Source organism: Chrysochloris asiatica, unplaced genomic scaffold (assembly GCF_000296735.1).
Source record: "Chrysochloris asiatica unplaced genomic scaffold, ChrAsi1.0 scaffold00183, whole genome shotgun sequence".
In the NCBI taxonomy this organism is placed as follows: Eukaryota; Metazoa; Chordata; class Mammalia; order Afrosoricida; family Chrysochloridae; genus Chrysochloris; species Chrysochloris asiatica.
In genome coordinates, this window is record NW_006408701.1 from 2,618,494 (window position 1) to 2,644,105 (window position 25,612).

Consider the following 25,612-nt stretch of genomic DNA (forward strand, 5'->3'; position numbering starts at 1 on the left):
AAATACAGCTTATTCTAATAAAATGCATGATTAACAACAAAAACATACTACAAAACATAGTTGAAAATGCTACCCATTTCAAAAATGAGTACATCAGAATTGCTTAGAATATAAAAATGGCTTCTTAAAGTTTGCTATATTGAATTACCTAAAATGGGGCTACAACGTGCCCAGTGAAGGAGGCTTCCTGTGGAGCCTCTGCATTACATAAGACCATAGGTGGAATCCTGAACCCCATTCAGAATCTTCTGAGGTGGGAAATTTCCACTTGAAAGGACAAGCAAACCAGCCAGGAGCCGCTAGAAGAACAGAAGATACTTCTTGAACGAAAGAGTGACAGGAAAAAAACAAAACAATAACGGCAGTCCAACTGACTACAAGAACAAGCAAGTTGTTTGCCCAGGAGACATCAAGGCAAGTGTTGGGTCCCCTCAGGGAAAACCCCCTTCCAAGACTGAGACTCAACGGGAATACACGAGCAGACATGTGCTCAGACTGGTGACCACATTGGTCACCGATAAGGGGAACTGAGGGAAAAACAGCAATGAAGCTCCAAGATAAGCCCTAGAACGTTCAATAGACTCTTGTTAACCCCTGGTGGTGACCTGGTTGGCCAGCAGTATGGCAAGACCTGGGGACTCCTGGGCCCAGAGTCAGTGACATAGCCACAGAGGAATAGAGTGGAAAGTGAAGCGTTCAGCTATAAGAAGAGAGGGCATATGCACAAGAACATCCACACTTACAGATAATACCCACTTGACCTGGCTTCAATGGCTGATGATCAGAACTTAACTAGAAGAAGAAAGAAGAGGAACAAAAGAGTAATCTGATACAATTTGATGAACTTGACCTACACCTATGGATGCAGTAGCTCAAAAGAGGGAATAAATCTTTACAGTGAAGATCAATCCCACCCCCTTGATACACAGGATAGACAGGGATGGGCAACTTGGACATTGGCTACCCAAAATGGGGGTTACAAAAGCAAGAAGTGACTGGCTTACAAGCTTTCAAGAGGGAGCCTAGATCCAGAGGGCACGGAAGAAGGTAGTATCTAATCTGTCTGGGCAGGGCTGATGAAAGGAGATGGGGATAGCACTCATGTGGTACAACAGTGAATAAATGCTATCAGGACTGACGTGAGGGTTGGAAATGTAAAGGTAGACATTTTGTAGCAAAAGGACGGGAGTGATTGACTTTGCAGTTCAAGAGCGGAGGTCCCTGGGACCATCAAGGGAGAAGAGCAGAGTGTGGGACCCTATCCAGAGAAACAGTGATGCCAGAGATGGAGGCAGAGACGATGATGTGGAGATATGGAGCTGCTGGACCCAGAGAGGGAGAGGGGTTATATGCTGATGACTGGGGGGGCAGGCTTGCAGGGGTGTACCCTTTGGTTGGTTGATGATGCATGGAGGGGATTGTAACTATGGCAATGAAACGATATATGATAGGATGATTGTAAAGCTAACGTTCTCCCATGTAAACAATAACATAATTCACAATAAAACATTACAAAAAAAGTTTGCTATATCTTCAACCAAAATTCATCATATTAGAGAACCATTTATTGACTATCCACCATATACTGAGCACTATACTGAAAGAATGGTATGGAAAAATTTCCATAATGTGTATGATATATATCAATGTGATGCCTGATGTAAAACTAGTATTAAATTATATCTTACTAACCGTTTTAGATACATCTTGTTTCAATTCTTGTACAGGGTACTCATTTCCAATTTGGTTCTCTGTTTCCTGTTTAAAAAGGAAAAGATAAATCAAATGATGATATCCTTTCTGAAAAAAAAAAATCTGCTTAAAATAGGTACAAATTAGAAAACAGTATTAGTAAGTCAAATGTCTAAAGAATATATGCCAACTGGGACAACATGATTTTGCATAAGAAGGTTACTAATCAGTAATTTTCTATGGCTGTTAAGTTATTTTCCTTTAAATATGGAAGCTTTCATAATTTTTTAAGATTAAAAAATGCTGTGTAAGAAGCTAAAAACCACTGAGTACATTTGTAACTTAAAAAGATCAAAGATATAAGCAAAGGGTTGAATCAGAATTGTTATTTTACCCCAAAGTAGTATCTCAAAATACATAGGAATATAAAAGTATGTGACACAGAAAATGACATCCAGAGACTAGTTTTCTTAAAATTCTGCAAGCTTTAGTTAAAAAGAATAAAAGTTTAACCAAAAGTTAAACGAAGTTCCCAAAATGCTTAGTTGAAAAAATTACACCCACCAACGATACATATATATCTACGTATACATTCATATACACATACGTACATATATATATATATTTGGGAGGTTAGAGAAGGTAGAAAGGGATACTGTATTTCTGCTGGAAAAAATATGATAAAATATGACAGTCATATAGTCACAGACCTTAATACAATATTCTTCTCTATCTACAGTTATATTTATGAAGTACAGCAGCTAATGCGCTGGACTGTAAAGTCGGCTTGAACCACAAGGTCGGTGGTTCAAGTTCACCAGCTGCTCCTCGAAAACCCTATATGGGTCACTATGGGTCAGAACCAACTCGACAGCACTTAACAACAACAATAACTAATTGTGGGAGAAAAAAAAGTCATTACTTCTTGTTGCACATCACAGAGCTTGTTAGAATTAGGCCACTATAACTATATTTTAGAGATCACCAACTTAAGGCACACAAAGATGTAAGTATTAAGGTAACACAAGCATCAAGATATAATCATGATAAAAATTATTCCAGAGATTGTTATAATGCTAACAATTTTAATGTGTTACGGAATTTTCTGTAGGAAATTTCCAATATCTTCAGCCTTAATTTGTTTAATTGAATATTCCAATATCTTCAACCTTATGTTTTTTCTTTGAATCTTTCAGAAGAAAACGGTTTCATGGAATTTTAAATGTTAAGTAACATCCAAACTCTTTACAATAGCCCTTGAAAATCGAATATGATATGGTTCCTGTCAACATTTTGACATGTACATTTCTCATCCCTGTTTACCACCATTTGTCTACAGTTACACTCTGATCAAATGAATGGCTCCTTACCATTAGAGTTGTAGCTCAAATGTTCTTGAGAGAAGCCTTCTCTAGTCATCTGACCTTCCTAAAATACTCTTACTCCCTTAACTTGCTATCACAGAATCCTAGTTTTTTCACTGCATTCATCACCAAGTGAAATGACCTTGTTTCCTTGCTAATTTTTTTTGTTTGTTTGTTTCTTCCCTGTCCAACTGAACATAAGCTCCAGGAGAACAGAGATTTTGTTTGTTCTGCCCACCACTATTTACCCAGTACTTAAAAGAGCACATGGCACTAAACAACTGTTTGCTGCATGCATGTTGAATAATGCATGCTCTGACTTTTCTTCAGTTCATACACATATCTTAAGTTTGTTGTCGAGTTGGTTCTGACTCACAGTGACCCTGTATAACGTTTCCAAAGAGCAGCTGGTAAGTTTGAAACGGTGACCTTGTGGTTCAACAACCTGACCTTGTGGTCCCTTTAATGGAAGCCTGGTTTTAAACTTAAACAAATCTTATCAAAACCAATTAGTAAGATAACATTGACAAGATAAGAGAGCAAGAAAGAATACAGGAAAGCTGATGTTCACTAAGAATGAATGCATGTATTAGCATTGATCTTAAATTGCCCTACCAATTAAGCAGTTTACCCAACTGTCATCCAATTTCATTACTAAGAAAATCCAAAGCACTGTACAACATAGTTCAGTAGATATTTCCCTTACTGAGCTAAATAAAAACACACATTAGGAATTCCTATACCTCAATTTAATTTCCTTTAGTGAATTACTTACAAAGGTCACAGATTAACTGTTTTACAATGACCAAAACTGCCAAACAGTGATTAGACTTCTATTTTGACTGTAACAAAACTCTCTTGGGAGTTTGAACTTCTAAAAGATATTACCTCCATATGTCATATATTTTATAAAAGTCCTTTATGAAGTATTTTATCAGAGAGAGGCATTTGTAATTCAAATTTTATAAACAATCAAAACGTGAGGGAAAAACTATGAAGTCTCTATGATGTATGGGAGTTACACTGCTTTGTTGTTGTTGTTAACTGCTATAGAATCTGTTCTGACGCACTGTGACCCAGTACAGGGTTTCTGAGAAGCAACTGGTAGATTTGAACCACTGACCTTGTGATTAACAGTCCAGTGCCTATCCTACAGTGCCACACCAGGACTACTAAATGGCTTTGTTGTTGTTAAATGCTGTTGAGTTGGTTCTGACTCAGAGATCCTATGTAGAGTTTTCAAGTAGAGGCTGGTGCATTTGAACCGCTGATCTTGCGGTTCAAACAAACCTTACAGTCCAGCGCATGAACCCACAGTGTCTCACCAGGACTCCCCTAAACTGCCTTTGGCAACATTATATATTAAATTACGTTTTCAGGTTTGAATATGATGATTCAAGTAACCATCAGTGTAATGACTGCAGCAACAGGAAAATAATTACAAAGTCTATTTCTGTTAAGATTTTGCTGTATCAAGTTACTTTATTCAAAAGTATAATTTAAAATGTGTATCTGTGACAACTTCAACTGATTTTTTTTTTAGACATGTGACTTCTACTCTTTACTGAGATAAAAAACAAACAACTCTTAAATGGTTGTCATATTCACCTACACATTCCTAAGAGTATAGTCATGCGTCATTTAACATCTACAATACATTCTGTAAAACCAGGCGTTACAAAATTTGAACTTTGCAGGTACACAATTTTGTAGTCTAGTCCTGCCTTTTTTTTTTTTTTTTTTTTTAAGTGAATCTCAAACAAACTGCCTTAGCTGAGAGGGATTTGCCTTTCTGTTGGATCCTCAATCCACATCATTAACAAATTATTTCCCCATATCTGATATCCATTCCTCTGGCATTTTTATTAGCCTTGTAGTTTTCAGGGCAGCAGATCCTGCAATAACTTGGAGAATTTCTTTGCTGTGGGGGATTGTTGTGATTGCTGAATGGGACATTTCTAAAACATGAGCAGTAGCCTTCACTGCTTTCCTACCTTCCTGTTTAATAACTTTTTGTTTCACTTCCAAATTGAAACTTTTCCTTTGTACCTCTTGCTGCTACTACCACTAGCGTTGGTCTTCCCGCATTTGGGAGCCATGATGCATAGTATACGTGACCGGAAGTTGCTGCCTAGAGTTGAAGTATACACTATTATATGATAAACATTTTAGACAGAACGCACAATACAATACATATATAAGCCAGTGACATAAGTGTTTATTATGACTGTCAAGACATACTAGAGTGGGTCAAAAAGTATTGCTACTAGGGTTTCTAGTTCATACATGAATTGGTTTATTTTAAACAAAACGCATTGAAACATGTTTTTGTGGTCAGTGGATGGCTGCAGACAAGTTCTCTCAGCAATACACGTGTCTTCAGTCTCCTTTGGCTGCCTTCAAAACAATGTCCAATCAAAACAGTGGCTTCAGAAGGAATCTTCTGGGCCAGTTCACTTTCAAGGCAGAGAGGTTAGCTCATAAGGTTATAGTGACTACTTTTTGGGATTCCAAAGGGGTAATCTTGTTAAGTTTTCTTGAAAGCCATAGGACAATAACAGAGGTCTAATTAGGAAGAAGGAGCTCTGGTAGCGTAGTGGTTACGAATCGGGCTGTGAACCTTAAGGTCAGCAGTTCGAAACTACTAGCCGCTCCGCGAGAGAAAGATGAGGCTTTCTACTCCCATAAAGATTTACACCCTCAGAAACCCTGTACAGGGTCGCTATGGGTCGGAACTGACTCGACGGCACAACAACAACAATTAGGAAGAAGTTTTAAGAAAACTGCATTGGTGAGAAATAGGCAGGAAAGTCGTGCAGAAGAATGTTTTCCCACCACCACAACACACCTGCTCATTCGAGAAGGATAGCAAGGGTTGTTCTACAAGAATTTCACTGGGGAAATTCACCCTATAACCCTGATCTTGCTCCTTCAGACTTCTTTTTATTCCCCAAACTCAACATTTAAAAGCAGTATGATTTGAGTTCCTAAAGGATGCCCAGATTGCCATTTTGAAATAGTCTAAATTTCAGAGTGCAGAATTCTTTGGGGATGGTTAAAGAAATGGAAACACTGTCTTTTAGATGGGCATAGTCCTAGATGGGGGATATGTCAAGAAACAATAGCTTCACATTTTGAAATTTTTGTTTAAATAAGGTTTCTATGATTTTATAGCAATAACTTTTTTTTTTTTTTACTACCAATATACAGGACAGGTTACATATATATTTTACTCTTATGCACCTAGCAATTGCCTTGTATAAAACAGACCTATATCTCATGTGTTGTATGTGGGAAACTTATTTTTGCTAAGTCCCTTTTCTCTGATCAGAATTTCTGAACTCTATTATAACCTTATGGGACCACAGACTTACATGTGGTCAGACACTACCTGAACAGATGCTATGTAGTAAATGACTGGACACCATCTATACCATAAAATACACTACATTATCCCTATGTACAAAAGTCTTTTGTCGACATTCTAAATGCTTCTTTTTTTTTTTAAAGTTTTTGTTGTGAATTGAGTAATAGTTTACATGGGAGAATATCAGTTTTATACTCATCGTTTCGACATTCTAACTGCTTCTTAATAGTTCTCTCTGCATTCAGTCTGTTTCCTAAGAATTTCTTCCACCCTTCCAAAAACAAAATATTTCTTTTTTCCTTAATTCTTCAACCAAATATGAAGGAGATTCAAAACCTTCATGGAAAACTTCCATTATCTCTTATTTCTTCCACAAACGTTTTGAAACTACCTTGTAATTCAAGCAATAAATAATAACAAGCCCCAATTTACTTCAACATTCTGTAACTGAAACTTTTATAAAAGCCACATTAGTCTATTCAATGTACCCAGCAAATTCTATACCTTTGCATATTAATTAGTTCATACTGTTTCCTAACATAGGAACCCTAGTGGTACAGTAGATTAAGCATTAACACAGTAGGCTGCTAACTAAAAGGGTAGCAGGTGGAACTAGCCAGCTGCTCCTTGATGGAAAGATGAGGCAGTCTGCTTCCATAAAGATTTAGAGCCTTGAAAACCCTCTGCAGCAAGTGTACTCTGTCCTTCTGGGTCCCTGTGAGTCAGAATGGACTTGATGGCAGAGGCTATTTCCTAACATACACTGCTCACTGAAGTTTTCTCTATCGGACTATGCCAATCTTTCCTAATTTTGAAACCTCTGTATGAGTTTTATCTCTTCCCTAAAACTCTTCTCTGCTATTCAAGCGACTTGCAGCAATTAATGTCTATTCTACTCTGCAAACATCAATACCTCATACTTTCCTTTGTATGCCTCTCAAAAAATCAAGACTATATAAACCTTTCTTTGAGCTGCCTAAGATCAATAGTTATCCTTTTGCATGTAATATGTACTTGCTAGTTTGAGTACCCCCATACCATAGACTGGATTCCTGGTGTGGCACTGTGGGTTAATGTGCTGGACTGCAAAGTTGGTCTGAACTGCAAGGTTGGTGGTTCAAGCTCACCAGCTGCTCCTAGGAAACTCTATGTAGGGTTGCTATGGGTCAAAACTGACTCGATGGCACCTAACAACAACAATACCATAGACTATTACTCAGCAATAAAAGCAACAGATCGCTGATACACCCACCAACTTGGATGGATTTCAAGGGGAACTATGCAGAGTAAAAAGCCAATCTCAAAAGGTCACAAACTGTACAATTCCATTTATATAATATTTTTGACATGACAACATTAAAGAAATGGAAAAGAGATTAGTGGTTGCCTGAAGTTAGAGATGATACGGATGAGGTGGTAAGTATGATTATGCAGGGGTAGCATGATGGAGATCCTTGTGGTGATGGAATACTTCTGCATATTGATGGTGGTACTGGTTATGCCAAATGTACATATGTGATAAAATGACAGAGAACTACACACTCACATTGTACCAATGATTTAGCCATTGAACACACTGGGTTAAGGATACACAGACCTCTGTACTATCTTTATAGTTTCCTGTGAACCTATAATTATTTCAAAACAAAAAGTAAAAAAAGAACAACAGCCAGCTTTATATTTATTTACTAAATATGCAATGTTCAAGTTAAGAATAATCCATAATTACTGGGTGAAAGAAAATTCTGGAAACTTATTTGTTATAACCTAAACATTTCTAAAGAAATAAGAGACTTTTGAAACCTACAAGTATAACTAGTGATTGTCTTTGAATATAGAGATTGGGATGTGGGGAATCAGGGATGGGGAAAAAGCTGAATTTTTACCATATACTTCTTGCATTAAGTGAATTTTTAACCAAGTGCATGTATTATTTTTAGAAACTGGTTTTAGTAAATATTGAGTAAATACAAAATTAGGTTTACAAAATATAATAATCACAATACAATCTTTTTTAAACACTGAGTTTAAGAAAAAACAAAACCCACCACAACATATTACCATTGGCTTTCAAGTCTCATGTGTATTCTTTTCCATTTCCATTCAATTCTTTCCTCTTCAACAATAAGTTATATCCTAAATTTTGTGTTTACCATTTTGCTTTATGGTTTTACCATACTTATATCCCTAAACAACATATACTCTAATATTTTTAAATATTTTGAACTTAATGTAAATAGAATCTTACCACATACATTTTTCTGTGAATTGTTTTTTCCTCTACTTTTAATACTAGGTTGTTAAAATATATTCATTTTATTGTGTAAAACTAACTCATTCATTCTCACTGCTATATGTTATATGAATACATCAAAGTTGATTTAAAAGACCAGGATCCATTTTGTTTAAGTATAAGCTAAGTACACCATAACTGGTAAAAAAGGAGCATGGTCAAGATTATGCATACATAACAATTTCATACATGAATATACACACAAACATGCATAAACATACAATGTATACTTTATTTGATGTAAATAGTTCAGTTTGGTGATATCAAAGTACTTAAAATGGCTCTCAGTGGCATAATGTCTCAATACAAAATTCCTCTGCTTATATGGCTGGGATTGATTTTTATATATAATGATTTTATGCCCACAAGCAATACACAAATGTTTTGATCGCCACATATTTTCTGCCATGCAAGCATTACTTTTCAATTAAAACATACAATCAGGAAAAAAATCAATATTTTATAGTGTTTTTTGTTCTAAAAATTACAAGCCAAATATAAGAGTAAATCTGAAGAAAGACTTACAGTTCCTTTGTTGTAGCACAATTATTTAATTACGTATTTCTAGAGTCCCTAAATATACCTAGAAGGATATAATAACAGTATAACTGAGCAAAAAGTAACAGAAAGTAAAAGCAAGGAAATGAAATCACATAAAAGAGAAAACTCAAACCAAAAAATGCACACAGTTTGTAGACATACACTAAAAATTTCAGAAAGCATAATTTACCTTTAATGCTGAAAGTCCAACCTTTCCTGGAGACCTGTTGAAAAATAAAAGCAAGGAGGTGCTGAGTAGTGTAGGTGAGAAGGGAAATAAAAACACTTACTAAAGACAAGCCTCATGCATTAGGGGACTAAAAAGTTCCTGTAAAAATGTAATTAAACAAAAATGGAATTTTTTCCACATACTTTTTGAAGCCCCTCATATATATTTTGTGATTGAAAAAGTCTTGTATGCATATAGAAAATGTGGAAAACTAAAACATACAGAAAAACAAAGTAAAACAGAATCTTAACCACTGAGATATTTTGAGGAATCTCTGAATGATGCAAATGGTTTTCACACTCAGCTGTTAACTGAAAAGGTTGGAAGTTTGAATCTACCCAGAAGCACCTTGAAAGAAAGGCCAAGTGGTCTTCTTCTTTTAAAAAAAAACAAAAACAAAAAAAAAACAGTCTTTGAAAACCCTATGGTCTACTCTGACGGACAAGGTGTCGCCATAGTCAAAAGCCACTTGATGGCAACACAGATACACACACACACATACACACAAGGTGACTTTAAAAAGTTAAAAAAAAAAAGTACTATCTTTTCATTTTTCCATGAACTTGATTTTCTTTTGAAGCTCCCTCATGTGTAGTTTTATAGGATAAGCACTGGACTTCTAACCATAACGTTGATGGTTCAAATCCATCAATGCTCCTTAGAAACTCTATACAGAATTGACTCAACTGCACTTAACAATAACAACATAAATAAACACATTATTAATATAACAAATATGCTGATATATATATAATTCTATACACTTTCATGATGAACTTCCTTAAAACCAAGGAGTGTAATTAATTGTAGATCAATAGACTCTTGTTAACCTGGATTGAGACCTGGTTAACCAGCAGTATGATGAGACCTGGGGACTCCTGGGCCCAGGGGCAGGGACATGGCCCCAGAGGACTAGAATGGACTATGAAGCATCCAGCTGATATGAAGTGAGGAGAGATGCACACGAACACCCATACTTGCAGATAGTACCCATTTGACCTGGTATCAATGGCTGGATAATCAGAACACGACTAGAGGAAGAAAGAAGATGAAGAAAAAAAAAGAAAAAGAGTAATCCACTAGAAGTGGATGAACTTGACCTATGCTTGTGGATGCAGTAGGACAAATCTGTACATTGAGGCTCATTCCCATTCCCTTGGTACACATAGGGTCGACAGGGATGGGAAACTTAAGACATTGGTGGTGGTGGTGGTTTTGTGCTGTGGAGTAGGTACCGACTCATAGCGACCCTGTACAGGGTTTCCAAGGCTGTAAATCTTTACGGGAGCAGAAAGCCTCATCTTCCTCCTGCGGAAGAGCTGGTAGTTTCGAACTGCTGACCTTAAGGTTCGCAGCCCGATTTGTAACCACTACGCTACCAGAGCTCCTTGTCTTTATATATAACTATGTATAAACTATACAGAGTAATTGATTACTTCCTTTTGTAGTGCTGTAGGATATGCACTGACCCGCAAGGTTGGTTTGAACTGCAAGGATGATGATTCAAACTCACTAGAAACTCCTCGGAAATCCTAAACAGAATTGCTAGGAGTTGAAACCAACTTGACGGCACTTACCAACAACCACTCCTCAATCTCCTCATCTATAAAAATGGGCAATACTGTTGTCTTTGTAAGACTGTTATAAGGATTAAGTGAGAAAGTACATGGCCTACACACAATAAATAGTAGCTTTTCGCTTTCTTTTTTAACAGCAGTTTTTTAAAATCCATTGCTGTGGAGTTGATTCCAACTCACAGCGATAGAACAAAGTAGAATTGCTCCACAGGACTTCTAAGACTCTCGCCTTTACAGAAACATGCTGCCACATCTTTCTCCCACAGAGTTCAAACCCCTGACCTGCCATCAGTGCTCCAATAACGGCTTCCTAACAGCTTTGAATTTCTCCATCTAAGCTCACAGCTGGTGAGGTTCACCAAGTTTCTCAAGGCACTTCGGCAGTCTGTCAGTTGTCTGGTGCCTAAGAACAATTTCTGGAACACAGGAAAGATACCCTACAGCTTGTTAAACTCCAGCTCACTCAAAAACAGGGAATATGGGAAAGAAAAAAAAAAGTCAAATTATATGGAGTTAGTAATTAAAATGGGGTCCTGCTTGCATTAATAAATTGGTAAGGTCATTAAACAGAAAACTAACAAGGCACTAGTGTTTGAAGCATATTTTACTCTGGTTTCTGACAGCATATTAAGTCTAAAATTCTCTTTAACAGGGTAGTCTCTAACAACAGAATTATCTTGTGATCAGTTTTTTGATCCATTAATAAAACGTTGTTGTTAAGTGCTGTCGAGTTGATTCCGACCCATAGCAACCCTGTATAGGGTTTCTAAGGAGCAGCTGGTGAACTAGAACTGCGGACTTTGAGGTTCAAACCAACTTTGCAGTCCCGCACATTAACATACATCATCACATCAGGACTACGCTAGTAAAACATAAAAGCATATTTATAATTTGCAAAATTGGCTAAAATGATTTGCATCATTTGCACCAAGATGAGAAAAAAACAGCTCATTTTACCATGAGAAACAGTTAACCATGCACAATTCCCAGACGAAAAGCTTCCCTAATAGGAGCCTTGTAAATGACAATATAACAATGTAAGCATGTGCCCCAAACTTCTAAGACTTGACATGCTCTAGACTTCTTTAGTCTTCACCTGTGGGAACACCACATGATAGTCTGGTCCTGCTTTTTCTTTAATCATCTTGAACATGCTTTGTGCCTTAGCAGTGATCCTCAACATACTGAGAGGGATCCACCTTTCTATTTGGTCCTCAATTCATGTCATTAGCACTTTCTCCATATCTGATATAGGTCCCTGTCGTATTTTCATTAGCCTTGCAATTTTTGTGGAGCCAATTCTGTAACAGCTTGGATAATTTTTCTTTCTTTTGGAGGACTGAAGTGATCATCGAGTACAACATGCTTAAATCACCAGCAATAGCCTTCACTGATTTTCTACCTGCATGTTGTTTAATAACCTTTTGTTTCACTTATAAATTGTTACCTCTCCTTTGCCTCTTGCTGTGGCAACCACTAGCATTGCTTTTGCTACCTTTGGGAACCATGATGCACTTCAGAGTAATTTGTTCAAAAGAAAATGACACAGAGAGATAATGCTGTAACACTCAAGAGATCCAGATACGTGAGATTGGATAGAAAGTACAGTACAATACATACATATGCAGTTACATAAGCATTATACACCAGGTGGTACTATCACTTTGTATGCAAGAGACATGAGACTAATGCATGCAGGAAACTGTTGAGTTAGCTACATCTTATTCTCTAACCAGAACTTAGGAACTCTATTATAATCTTATGGGACCACAGGCCTATAGGTGGTCACAAGTGGCTTGGATAGATGAACGGACATTATGCGACACATGGTTGTAATTTAAATTTCAAATTAGTAAATAGTATGGCCAGAATGAAGTACTGCATTAGAAACGTCCGCAGTACAAGACTTCTTTAAAGTATTAAAGAACAAAGATATCAGTTTAAGGAGTAAAGTGCACCTGACCCAAGACATGGTATTTCGATAGCCTCTTATGTATGTGAAAGTTGGACAATGAATAAGGCAGATCATAGAAGAATTCATACATTTCAGTTACGGTGCTGGAGAAGAATATTGAAAGGACCACAGACTGCCAGAAGAACAAACAAATCGGTGTTAGAAGTACAACCTGAATGCTCCTTCGAAGTCAGGATGCCGAGACTTCCTCTCTCATACTGCAGACATGTAATCAGAAGGAACTAGTCCCTGGAGGACATCATACTCGGTAAAGTGGAGGGTAAGCGAAAAAGAGGAAGACTTCCCAACGAGATGAATTGGCAGTGACAGCAGCAATGGGCTCAAGCGCAACAACAGTTCTGAGAATGGCACAGGACCATGCAGTGTTGCCTTCAAATTATGTACAGGGTTGCTATGAGTCAGAATCTACTCAATCACTTTGCACTTAACACTTAACAACAACGACATGGCCAAATGTAAGAAGTGGCCACTTAAAGTGAGTAAAATACATGCAAAACTATAAAACACAGACATTCCAAGCACAGTAGCAGAGGGGCTTTTAGTGTGGAGACAAACAATCCCCTGTACCTTAAGGTCCCTGAAGGCATCACCATATTAAAAGATAGTACACCCTACCCAAAGAAACAAGGAGCTCTGGTAGCATAGTGGTTATGAATCGGGCTGCGAGCCGCCAAGGTCAGCAGTTTGAAACTACCAGCTGTTCCACGGGAGAAAGATGAGGCTTTGTGCTCCTGTAAAGATTTACAGCCTCGGAAACCCTGTACAGGGTCGCTATGGGTAGGAACTGACTCTACGGCACATAACAACAACACCCAGAGAAACAGTGACACCAGAGATGGAGGCAGAGTATGACATGGAGAGACGGAGCAGCTCAGGACTCTAGATCCAGAGAGGGAGAGGGGTTGTGTGCTGAGGACCCTTTGGTTGGTTGATGATGCATGGAGGGGACTACACTCATGGCAATGAAACGATATACAATAGGATGAATGTAAAGCTAATGTTCTCCCATGTAAACTATCACATAATTCACTATAAAACATTTAAAATGAATAAATAAAATAAAAGATAGTACAGTATTTGATCATGATAAGTACTCTCACTAAAAAAGGGAAAAATTTTAAGAAGGTAAGGCGTCCTGGTCGTATGCTGGGTTGTGCATGGGTTCACTAATAGCAGACCTTGTGGTTCAAACCCACCTTGTGGTCCAGTGCTTATCCTACAGTTCGACACCAGGGCTCCACAGGCCTGCCTTTAGGTTTTCTCACTCTCTCCTTCTAATGTGTTGCTTCTACTTCGCATAGATGGCCAGATTTCCAAAAAATGCAATTTTACAGGAAAGGAAGAATCTAGAGATTCTGAAAGTCTCCCCAAGAGTTATGTACATAATTGCAATGTAGACTTTGTGACATTTTATTTCTTTATCTTGGCTTGCCCAAAGGCTTTTAAGTGCTCATCTCTTGCTCTCAGCAGTATCTCGAGAGTTGTCATTACCAAAGAAGTGGCTGCCAGATAAGTGAGGTGTTACTAATCTTTGGTATCCCTAGACAAGCACTCAATTCTACTCTGTAACTCAGTCTCTTACTTCAAAGTAGAGATAATAACATTATATCCTTTCAGAGAGTTTATATGCCTAAAGAAACCATCTATTCATATTCAAGTTGGGGAATGGGTGGAGAAAATAGGTCAGGAAAATTAAGTTCTACTCTCGACTCTCCCATTAGCTAGCTGAAAGACCTTAAGCAAAGGTTTTAAAGAGTTCCTCTAATTTTAGGGCATTTTATCTTAAGGCCCTTCATTAGTTTGAGAGTGAAGACACAGTTTATACCATGATTAATGATCTAAATCTCACACTTTCTGATTTCCCCTTATATTTGAATAATACTATAGGAAACATAAACATAGTTTGACAGACAGTAATACTGTTGTATTATGTCAAGTTAAATATTTTTCCAAAATGTTTCATAGGTACTTAAGTAGAACAAATTAGATTTCCTTTCACAAGTTAGTTAATAATTTTCCCTCAGAAAAAGTCCAAATGCCTACATAAAGTGAAGTATTTTTACACTCCCACATGTAAAAATTTTTAAAGAAAATCTTAAAGTTATGAGAGTAGGTTATTGGTGTTAAGTGCCATTGGGTTGGTTCCAACTCATAGCAACCCTGCATAGGGTTTCTGAGGAGTGGCTGTTTGAATTTGAACCGCCGACCTTGCAGTTCAAACTGACCTTGGGATCCAATGCTTATCCTACAGTGCCACACAAGGACTCCATGAGAGTAGGTAGCCATATTTAAATATTAGGTATGCCCCACTTTAAAGAAAAACCTAACCAACTAAAATGGGTAATTTCAAAATTTGATTTTTCCTTTAAAAATTATTTATTATAGAGTATTTTAAAATCAAATGATGCTGATGCATTTAAGCATCTGATTAATTAAACTCAACTTAAATAATAAATTTGTGTTATCCAAAGGTAAGCACAAAATAAAACATAATTTTAAAGGATTAAACATTCTAGCTTAAATGACAAAAACTTAAAACTCCCATTATACTAATACTACTTATAAACACACTATGTCTGATTTTGCAGCATAGTTCCTGAAACTGAAGAGTATCTATCAATGTTATTATTAAAATTAAACATAAAAAAAAAATCTGAAATGCCTTCAAAATAATCTTCAAATATAAGTATTTGTATTCCACTTAAAAACAAAAACATGATTTACAGATCAAATATGAACATTATTTTTAGTGTGGCTTCCACTTAAATTTCTAATATAAAGGCAACATTCAGATTAGTACTACACAGCTTTCAATACAGATTTGTTGTTAAGTGCCATAGAGTCAGTTCTGACTCATAGTGACCCTGTTTTGGGTTTACAAGGAGCATCTGGTGAATTTGAACTGCCGACCTTGTGGTTCGAAATCCAGTGCTGATCCTACAGCACCACACCAGGAGTCCAGATAATTAAAAAATAATTATATCCTCTTTTCTGTAACATGTACCATGTAATATTGAACTTATACAAACAAAATTTGTGTTTATACATCAAATTGTTGCTGCCGCTAAGTGCCTTCAAGTGGGTTCCAACACATAGCGACCCAGTATACGGTTCCCGAAGCTCTTAAAATTTTTGCAGGAGTTTAAAGCCTCCTGCTTCTCCCACAGAGTGACTGGTGGGCTTGAACCATGGACCTTGTGGTTTGCAGTCCAGTGCTTATCATATGGAGCCAAAATGGTGTGTGGTGAATACTTTCTCTAGTACCTAATGCATTTAGCATTTTAATTACAGGAGCTTTCCTTTTGTGGTACATGTATTGATATGCAATACCAACGTATTTTTGTATCTGCACTCTTTTAAAACATTTATATGGTTTCAAAAACCATCACTCTGGTGATTTTATAGGATGGTATAAAAATTATTTCTCTTCTCCAAACGATTACCAAATCCACTGCTAACATTCAGATACCTGACCCAAAATTCTTACTAGACTAATAGTCCTTATTCCCAAAGGTAGGTTCCTAGACACTGGGATTTGGATCAGATGACAAAAGTGATCCACCCAATTTCCCTAGAAAGCAATATGAAAACCATTTATAATCCCAGACATTACAGTACTGCATTCAATACAATTTCAGCAAAATGTACAAATATGCATGCAAAACAACATTTTATTAACTCTCTTGTTGTTGCACCATTGACCGTATGGTTAGCAATCTAGTGCTTATCCTCTTAGGCTCTATTCTGGAACTTGTTAGACATGACTCTAATTTAGTACTGTCAATAACGGTCTTCTTTTACTTTATTGAAATGATTATCAGTGCAAAACACAGCAGTGGCAATTTGGAAGTAGCATAAACACTGTGGCTCTTTGTCACAATTGCTGAAAGTAATTACACCTATTGGTGTAACCTACTGTTGAAGAAATGGTTGATGTTCAACCATTCAAGAGGTAGCATATGATCAAGAACCAATGATCCTGAAGGAAGAAGTCCAGGGTGCATTGAAGTCATTGGCAAAGAACAAGGCACTGGGAATTGATGGCATACGAACTGAAATCTTTCAACAAAGTGATGTGGCACTCAAAGCACTCACTCATCTATGCCAAGAAACTTAGAAGACCTGGCCAATCGAGTGGAAAAGATCTGTATCTGTGCCTGCTCCAAAGAGAAGTGGTCCAACGGAATGCAGAAGTCATCAGACAGTATCCTTGCTATCCCATGTGAGTAAAGTTTCACTAAAGGTTAATACAGAAAAAGCTGCAACCATATATTGACAGAGAACTTCCAAAGGATCAAGCCAGATTCAGATGAGGATGTGGAACAAGAGATATCACTGCTGATGTCAGATGAATCTTGGCTGAAAGATGTGTAGTTTTGCTTTACTGACTACACAAAGTCTTTTGACTGTGTGGATCATGACAAGCTATGGACAGCATTGCAAAATATGAATATTTCGGAAAACTTAATTGTGCTCGTGAGGAACCTGTACATAAACCAAGAGGCAGCTGTTCGAACAGAACAAGGAAACACTGAATTGTTTAAAATTAGAAAAGGTGTGCGTCAGGGTTGTATTCTTTTACCATACTTATTCAAACTGCGTGTTGAACAAATAATCAGAGAAGCTGGATTACATGAAGAAAAATATGGCATCAGTATTGGAGGAAAGGCTCGTTAACAACCTGCAATATGCAGATGACACAACCTTGCTTGTTGAAAGTGAAGAGGACTTAAAATACTTATTGATGAAGATCAATGACCACAGCTCAATGTAAATAAAAAATCTTCATCGCTGGACCAGTAAATAACATCAAGATAAATGGAGAAAAGATTGAAGCTGTCAAAGACTTCATTTTTCTTGGCTCAATCATCAACACTGATGGAAGCAGCAGCCAAGAAATCAAACGATGTATTGCACTGGTCAAATGTGCTGCACAAGACCTCTTTAAAGTGTTTAAAGAGCAACGGTGTCAGTTTGAGGACTAAGATGCGCCTGACGCAAGCCATGGTATTTTCAATAACCTCATATGCAAGCAAAAGTTGTATAAGGAAGACCATAGAAGAATTGATGCATTTGAGTTATGGTTCTGGAGGAGACTATTGAAAGCACTATGGACTGCCAAAAGAACAAACAGATCTGTGCTGTACGAAGTAAAGCCAGAGTGCTCCTTGGGAGCCACAATGGCCAGAATTCATCTGCCATACTTCAGAGATATTGTTAGGAGGGATCAGTCCCTGGAGAAGGTAAAGTGGAGGGCCGGAAACAAGAGGAAGACCCCCAACGAGATGGATTGGCACAGTGAGCTCAAGAGTTGATTGTAAGGTTAGCCTAGGATCAGGCAGTGTTTTGTTTTATTGTGCATAGGGTCACTATGAGTTGGTACCAACTCAATGGCCTCTGACAACAACTGTTGAAGAAAACTGAATAATTCTTTTTCTTTCAAAAAAAAAAAAGAAAGGATAAAGAAATTCAGTCAGAAGGTAAGAACAAAATTTGTTAAGTATTTGACGTAACTTTAAAAATCACGTAGACCAACTATGGCACTGAAGGATAAGCACTCAACCTCAAGGTCAGTTTGAACCACCAGGTCGGCAGTTCAAACTCACCAGCCACTCCTCAGAAACCCTATACAGGGTAGCTATGAGTCAGAACCAACTTGATGGCACTTAACAAGAACAACAACCTTATTTTGGAGGATCCTTGGTAGCATAATGGGTTATGAGTTTCGAATCTACCAGCTGCTCCATGGGAGAAAGATGAGGCTTTTTGCTCCTATCAAGATTTCTTGGAAACCCTATACAGGGACACCATGAATAAGAACCAATTCAAAGGCTCTCTCAGCTGTAGCACCATTTTGTTAGAAACCTAGGAGCCATGAGAGCCAAGTGGAGGAAGACGCTAATGTGCAGGCTGTAGCGCAAAGAAGAAAGATGAGCCAGAGGTCTAAGAAAACACTAGCATGTGCACTTACGGAAGGAATACGGAATGTTGGAGTCCATGACACTAGTACAAGTTGTTGATTATGTGCTACTGTCTAGAACTTCAGTAGATATAGAACTTCCATTGGCATTCGATGAATGCTGTGAACACCTACAAGGCACCTTGCTATACCAATTTAGTTCATTTTGACCCTTTGTCCTGGACCTATGCCATTCTGGACTAGTTCTGTTCTCTGTTTTCAGTTGTTGCTGAATGTGCACAATAAATCATCTCTTCTGTCTTAGCTGAAGAGTCAAAACAAAAACAAAAAAACACCCGACTCAACAGCACATAACCACTTTTATTTTATGTGTGAGGAAAACAAAGCCAGAGGTTAAATTCACCCATTCACTTAACATTTACTTATTGCTTGCCATATAGTAGACACAGTACTAGGTGTTAGATGTAGTGAACAAAACAGACGTAGTCCCACCCCTCATTTAGTTTATGCTAAGGTCAAAAGGCCTACTTAGGACTTGGACTTGAGTCTCTCAATCTACCTTAATTTTAATGTCCCTTCATAGTTACAGTCAAGTGAAACTGTGGCCACTTATTTTATCTAGAAATGCTACAGATTTTCCAGAGAAGGTTTGGGGGTGGGGGGCGCGATTCCAGTCACTAAAAGGGAAACAGGACATCAATCCAGAAGAAGGGGTATAAATTCAACTACATAGAGAAAGACTATGACCCAGGATCAGGTGATCTGCTTGTGAGTCCTAAATGTGCCAGTAACAATCTGTGCCCATAAAAAAGATTTTAAAGAAAACATGCAAGAAGTTTGGAGGGATAAAATGGAATGTGGCAAATTGCCATAAAACAAAACCTGAAAGAACAGTATCAGAAAGGCTCAGAATGCACTGAAGTTTCAAAAAGTACCAGAGACAAAGATTTCTTATAATTTATATTCAGAACAGGAACAACAAAAAGAAAAGTGCAGGTCTGCTGATTTGAGTGCAAATACTCTAGTGTAAGTGGCTGCTTCAATTCCTTTTTGGTTTTTCCATTTTTTTCAATTAAGATTATTGATAGTTAAACCAGAAAGGGAAAAACGAATTGTGGAATGAGGAAATTGAAACCCAGAGCATTCAAGGAGATAAAAGTACAAGTACCTAAAAAAGGAGTCCTAGTGTGGTACAGTAGGATAAAGCACTGGCCGCAAGGTCGGCTTGAACCACAAAGTCTGCAGTTCAAGCTCACCAGCTGCTCCTCGGAACTCTATACAGGGTCACTATAACTGACTCAACAGCACTTAACAACAACAACAATTATAAGAGTTCACATTTCCTGTATACTCAGAATTTACAGATGAGATAGCTCCATTTCTATCTGAAGCCTTTGAAGAATCAGACAGAATGGGAGAGGATATGCCATGTAATGAAAACACTCTGTATACCAGGGGGCTTCAACAGTTCAGAGAAATTAAAAGATAAAAGAATTTCCCACAAACTTTTAGAAGCCCCCACATACAACACAAGAAAGCAGATAGATACCACAAACTACAGACAAAATCACCTGATGTCAATCCCAAGGAAAATTCTGAAACACACTATTAAATGATGTAAGAGCCCTGTTGTTGTTATGTACTGTAGAGTTGGTTCTGATTCATAGCAACCCTGTATAATGTTTCTGAGGCTATAAATCTTTGCAGGAGCAGAAAGCCTCATCTTTCTCCCATGGAGCAGGTGGTGGGCTCAAACTGGACTGTGGTTCGCAGTCCAGTGCTTACCCTACAGAGTCATCACATTCTCTTCAAAGTTCTAGGCAAAGGAAAGGATACTCATTGCCAGTGAGCATTCACAGAAAGCAAATCATGCAAGCTCAACCTATTTTCTTTTTTTCATATGATCACTGGCCTAGGAAATGATGGAAATACTGTCCTGGTGTGGCACTGTGGGTTAATGCGCTGGACTGCAAAGTCGGTTTGAACTGCAAGGTTGGTGGTTCAAGCCCACCAGCTGCTCGCTCCTCGGAAACCCTCTACAGGGTTGCTATGGGTCGGAGCCGTCTCGATGGCACTTAACAATAACAACTGTACACAAACAATATCTGGATTTCAGCAGACATTTTAAAAATTCTCTCACAATAAAGAGATTTAGGCTAAAAGATTCCACACTACAGTGGGATTGTCGGAGTTCTGGTGTGGCACTGCACGTTAACGCGCTGGATCGCAAGGTCAGTTTCCAACTGCCAAGCTGGTTCTAGAAATCCACTAGTTGCTCCTTGGAAACCCCATACAGGGCCACTATGAGTATGAATATCTCTCTAGGGCACTTAACAACAAGGTTGGTTTGTAACTGGTTTGACAGTGTTACCTAAGGTGTGCTAATAAAGGGATCAATGAAAAAAAAAAAAAAACAGATGGAATTTTCAAATAATTGCTCAACATTGTTGATGTTTTCACTATCTACTTGATGTTTTTATTAATGTCTTGGAGGAGGACATGGCTGGCATATTTACCAGATTTTCAGATGGCATAAAGTTGGGAGGAATAGGGAATATACTGGTTTACAGGACCCAAAACTAGGTCAACAGGTTAAATAATGGGCCACACCTAAACAAAATGGAATATGAGGGTATTTCAATGGTTAACCATTCAAAGTCAAAAGGGCAACAACATTTACCTAAGGACAAAGGTGAGAAGAGATGGGAAGGAGGGTGGAATGGAAATATGAAGCACAGGGAGGAAGTGGGATAGCTGTTGTTGCATGGAGGGGATTGCAATCATTGAGGTGAAACAGAGCATTATGTGTTGAATTTAAAACTGATTATTTTGTCTGTAAACGTCCACTGAATTCTCAATAAAACGTTAAGAATAAATTGTGGAAAAATTCCATTAGCTTTTTTTTTTTAAGTTTTTATTGTGAATTGAGTGATAGTTTACAGGGGAGAACATCAGTTTTACACCATATTTTGTTTCATTGCTATGATTACAATCCCACCATGCATCATCATTCAACAGTATTTGCTTCTATTCCCTGTTTGTTTTTTTGATGTACACAAAAACACTCAGGAATATATTATCATTTAAACAACCAAAGGGCACATTCTGCAAGCCTGCCTCCTAGCTGCCAGCACCCAGACCTTCTCTTTCCATGAGTCTAGAGTTCTCAATTTCTCTATCTCTGCCCCCATTTCTGGTGTTGCTGTTTCTCTGGTGAGGGTCCCACATTCCAGTCCTGCTCTTCTTCCTTGATGGTCCTAGGGTCCTCTGTTCCTGGTCCATTACATTTAATTCCATTGTTCCATGAACCATTTGAAGCTCCATTTTATTTTTTATAGGCCTACATGGAATTTGTATGAATGATGGTAGAGATAACAAACCATGTGAAAACATTTAAGTTAAGGCTGATATGGCTGCCAAACAGTTAATGTTATCTTAAGCTCTACGTAACAGAAGTATTAATGTTCAGAGCGCAACGATAAGAGTGTACTTTAAATATGTGTGCTATCTGGGAAATCATATTTTAAAGGGAACACTGATGAAATAGGACATATCCAAAAGAGAGAACCCAATTTGGCAATTACTCTAGAAACTTAGGAGTCCTGGTGTGGCCCTGTGGGTTAATGTGCTGGACTGCAAAGTCGGTTTGAACTGCAAGGTCGGCAGTTCAAGCTCACCAGTTGCTCCTTGGAAACCCTATACGATAACTATGGGTCACAACTGACTCGACGGCATTTAACAACAACTAGAAACTTAGTAGAATGGTATAAAGATGGCTCTCCTGGACGAAAAGTTGCTTTCCTCATGTGTTTGAGATATCATACAGTAGAAATAGCACTATGAATACATATTACAAGCAGACAGACTTTTGATCAGACTAATGATCTTACTGGAGTCCTGGTGTGGTGCTGTAACATAAGCACTGGACTACTAACCATAAGATCAGCGGTTCAAATTCACCAGCTGCTCCCTGGAAACCTATACAGGCTACTTTGAGTCAGAACTGACTGGATGGCACTCAACAACAATGATCTTAATAACAACTGGAGCTTAGAAATACGAATGAGTTATTTCCTTGATACAGTGTTCAAACAGAAATTAAATGACACCTAAACAGGGATATTGCTTAAGTTTTGAACAGATGACCTGATCCTGCTTCTTGTCTCTAAGAATTAATATTTCTAAAGCTACAATCTCTCCAGACCTGTTTCCACACCTGTAAAATGAGAGAGCTGGATTAGTTGAGTCCTTCATTCAGCAGACATTTACTGGTTGCTTACCATGTGCCAGGTACTGCCAGGTGTTGACACAAAAATGAGACCTTGCCCACAGAGAGATCACAATCTCATGGTAAAGCAAATACATTAAGAGATAATTTCAATACAATGTGGTAATTGCAATGACAGACAAGAACACATGATCATGATATCCTGGCAGGACAAAAAAAGGGGCACCTAAGTGTATGTAAGTGAAGATAGAGAGCCCTTCCAGCTATTTCTACAATATAAAGTTATATTAGCCTAGGAGTCCTGGATTATGCAAATGGTTAATGTAATCAGCTGCTAAGTGAATGGCTAGAGGTTCCTAGAGGTTTCTGGGAAGAAAGGTCTGGTGATCTGCTTCCAAAAACTTCAACCATTGAAAATCACTGCTACTCTGATGCACCTGAAATTGCTACCAACTGCAGGGCAACTGGTAAGAGAAAACTGAAAGTGCTTTAACTAAGTAAATGTATACAAAACACTTGTTTCAGCTTAATCCTGGTAAACTGGCACTTGTGAAAGATGAATTATTCTGTCCAAATAGGCCTCACATAGGATGAGCTGGAAACCTAGTTTTGTATGTGGTTTTTTGTTTTGTAATTAATCAATGAAAGCAGAACCCTTTGTGATTTCTGTTTTGCTCAAAGAATCCTGAAATTTATACTCAGGCCCTTTGATCTAATTAAATCTATACACATGGCCTAGCTGGTATTTTCTTTCCCTATATTTCGCATATTAACCATCAATATCTAAGTAAAGACGAATGTGGAAGTTTTGCCACTGTGGAAATCACATAAAAATTAAATTTTATTTTACATGTATTCCAGTAGCCATGTAATCAATCTAGAATCTTTTAATTACCTGACATGAGCTTTGGGAACTTGGTGAATGACTCCAAGATTTTAAATTTATTTTGCAAAGTATATACAATGAAACTACACATAGGCTAATCTTCTGATAGAAAGTTTATTTTTGAATTTAACTTTTAAATTACCATCCTTATTATACAATACTTGATATTTACAAAAGAATGTGTCATATCTTATACATGCAAGTAGAAAGCATAACAAACAAAATGAACTCCTGTGGTTCACCATGTCACCAGAGAATTGGAAAAATATCAGTACCAGTGTATCTACTGCCTTACCCTCAGAGGTGACCACTATCTCAAATTTTACTTTTTCATTTAAAAAAAAAATAGCTTTATCAAACCCACACGAATTCCTAAACAATATATTATTAAGTTTTTCCTAGTTTTGAGTTAAAAAAAAATAACAAACAAGCATTGCACTCTCTAAATGTATTTCAATCTCACAACGGAGTTCATAACCACTAGTCCTCTTATAGGGCTGCCAGATTTAGCAACTACACATATAGGACACCCAGTAAAATTCCAATTTCAGATAAACAAGGAGTACACTTTTAGTATGTTTATCTGAAATTGGAATTCAACAAGGCATATTGTATTTTATCTGGCAACTCTGCCATCAAGCCCAAGTTAATTAGGTGGACAATTAACTCTATGATCTGTTGGTGGCTGAGTGGTAGCATGTGATAAAAGAGCAAAGGGGGAAGAATTCCACAGCCATTGTCCCTGTATAAACATTCATCTACATATTCATTAGAATTCACTGACTGGGGAAAATGCATGTGTGTGTATGTGTGTGCACATTCAACCAAATCTATTCCAGATAGTACATTCAGGCTATATTTAAATGCAGGGAGCATTTAAATTTACATTACATCATATAGTAGTGGTTATGAGTCCGGCTGCTAACCAAGTTCAGCAAGCAGTTAGAAACTACCAGCTGTTCTGTGGGAGAAAAGTGAGGCTCTCTGCTCTGGTAAAGATTTACAGCCTCAGAAACTATGCAGGGATGCTATGAACAGGAACCAACTTCATAGCACATAACCAACACCACCACCACACCTAAATGCAAATACTACGTATATGGTATTATGTACATGTATCCAAAATACTCAGTAATGCGTGAGTAGGAAAGTGAATTAACAGTTTCATTTATTGGCTTAGGTTGCCAAAAAAAAAAGAAAAAGAAAAAAGGCTATTACAACAAACTGACAATTCTCTAGATATGTAAATGATTTACAACCACTATTTAAGAAAGATATGAAACTGTTCTCAATGTGTTCAAAATTAGGTCCTGGTGACGGACTAGACTGCACTTTACAATATGGGTTAAATAAAGATCAACAGTCATCTTTCTATCTGAACAGCAATTAAAATTATACTGTTATATAAAAAGGATGTATTTACTACATATACAAAGTCATTTTGTTGTTGTTGTTGTCAGGTGCCATCGAGTCGGAACCGACTCATAGCGACCCCATGCACAGCAGAACGAAACAATGTCCGATCCTGGGCCAACCTCACT

The 25,612-nt window shown here is 37.6% G+C and overlaps 1 protein-coding gene across 3 annotated transcripts in view; it reads right to left on the minus strand.

Annotated features, from left to right (window-relative positions):
- Positions 1–25,612, minus strand: part of WDR44 (WD repeat domain 44) — a 122,776-nt gene that overhangs the window by 65,852 nt on the left and 31,312 nt on the right. For 2 of the 3 annotated variants that reach the window (XM_006872110.1, XM_006872111.1), the window contains exons 2-3: positions 9,447–9,480; positions 1,693–1,758 (exon numbers count right to left, since the gene is read on the minus strand). In XM_006872110.1, coding sequence (XP_006872172.1) covers positions 1,693–1,758; positions 9,447–9,480 — 100 coding nt within the window. The remainder of the gene's footprint in view (positions 1–1,692; positions 1,759–9,446; positions 9,481–25,612) is intronic. The other variant, XM_006872112.1, reaches the window with a different exon arrangement.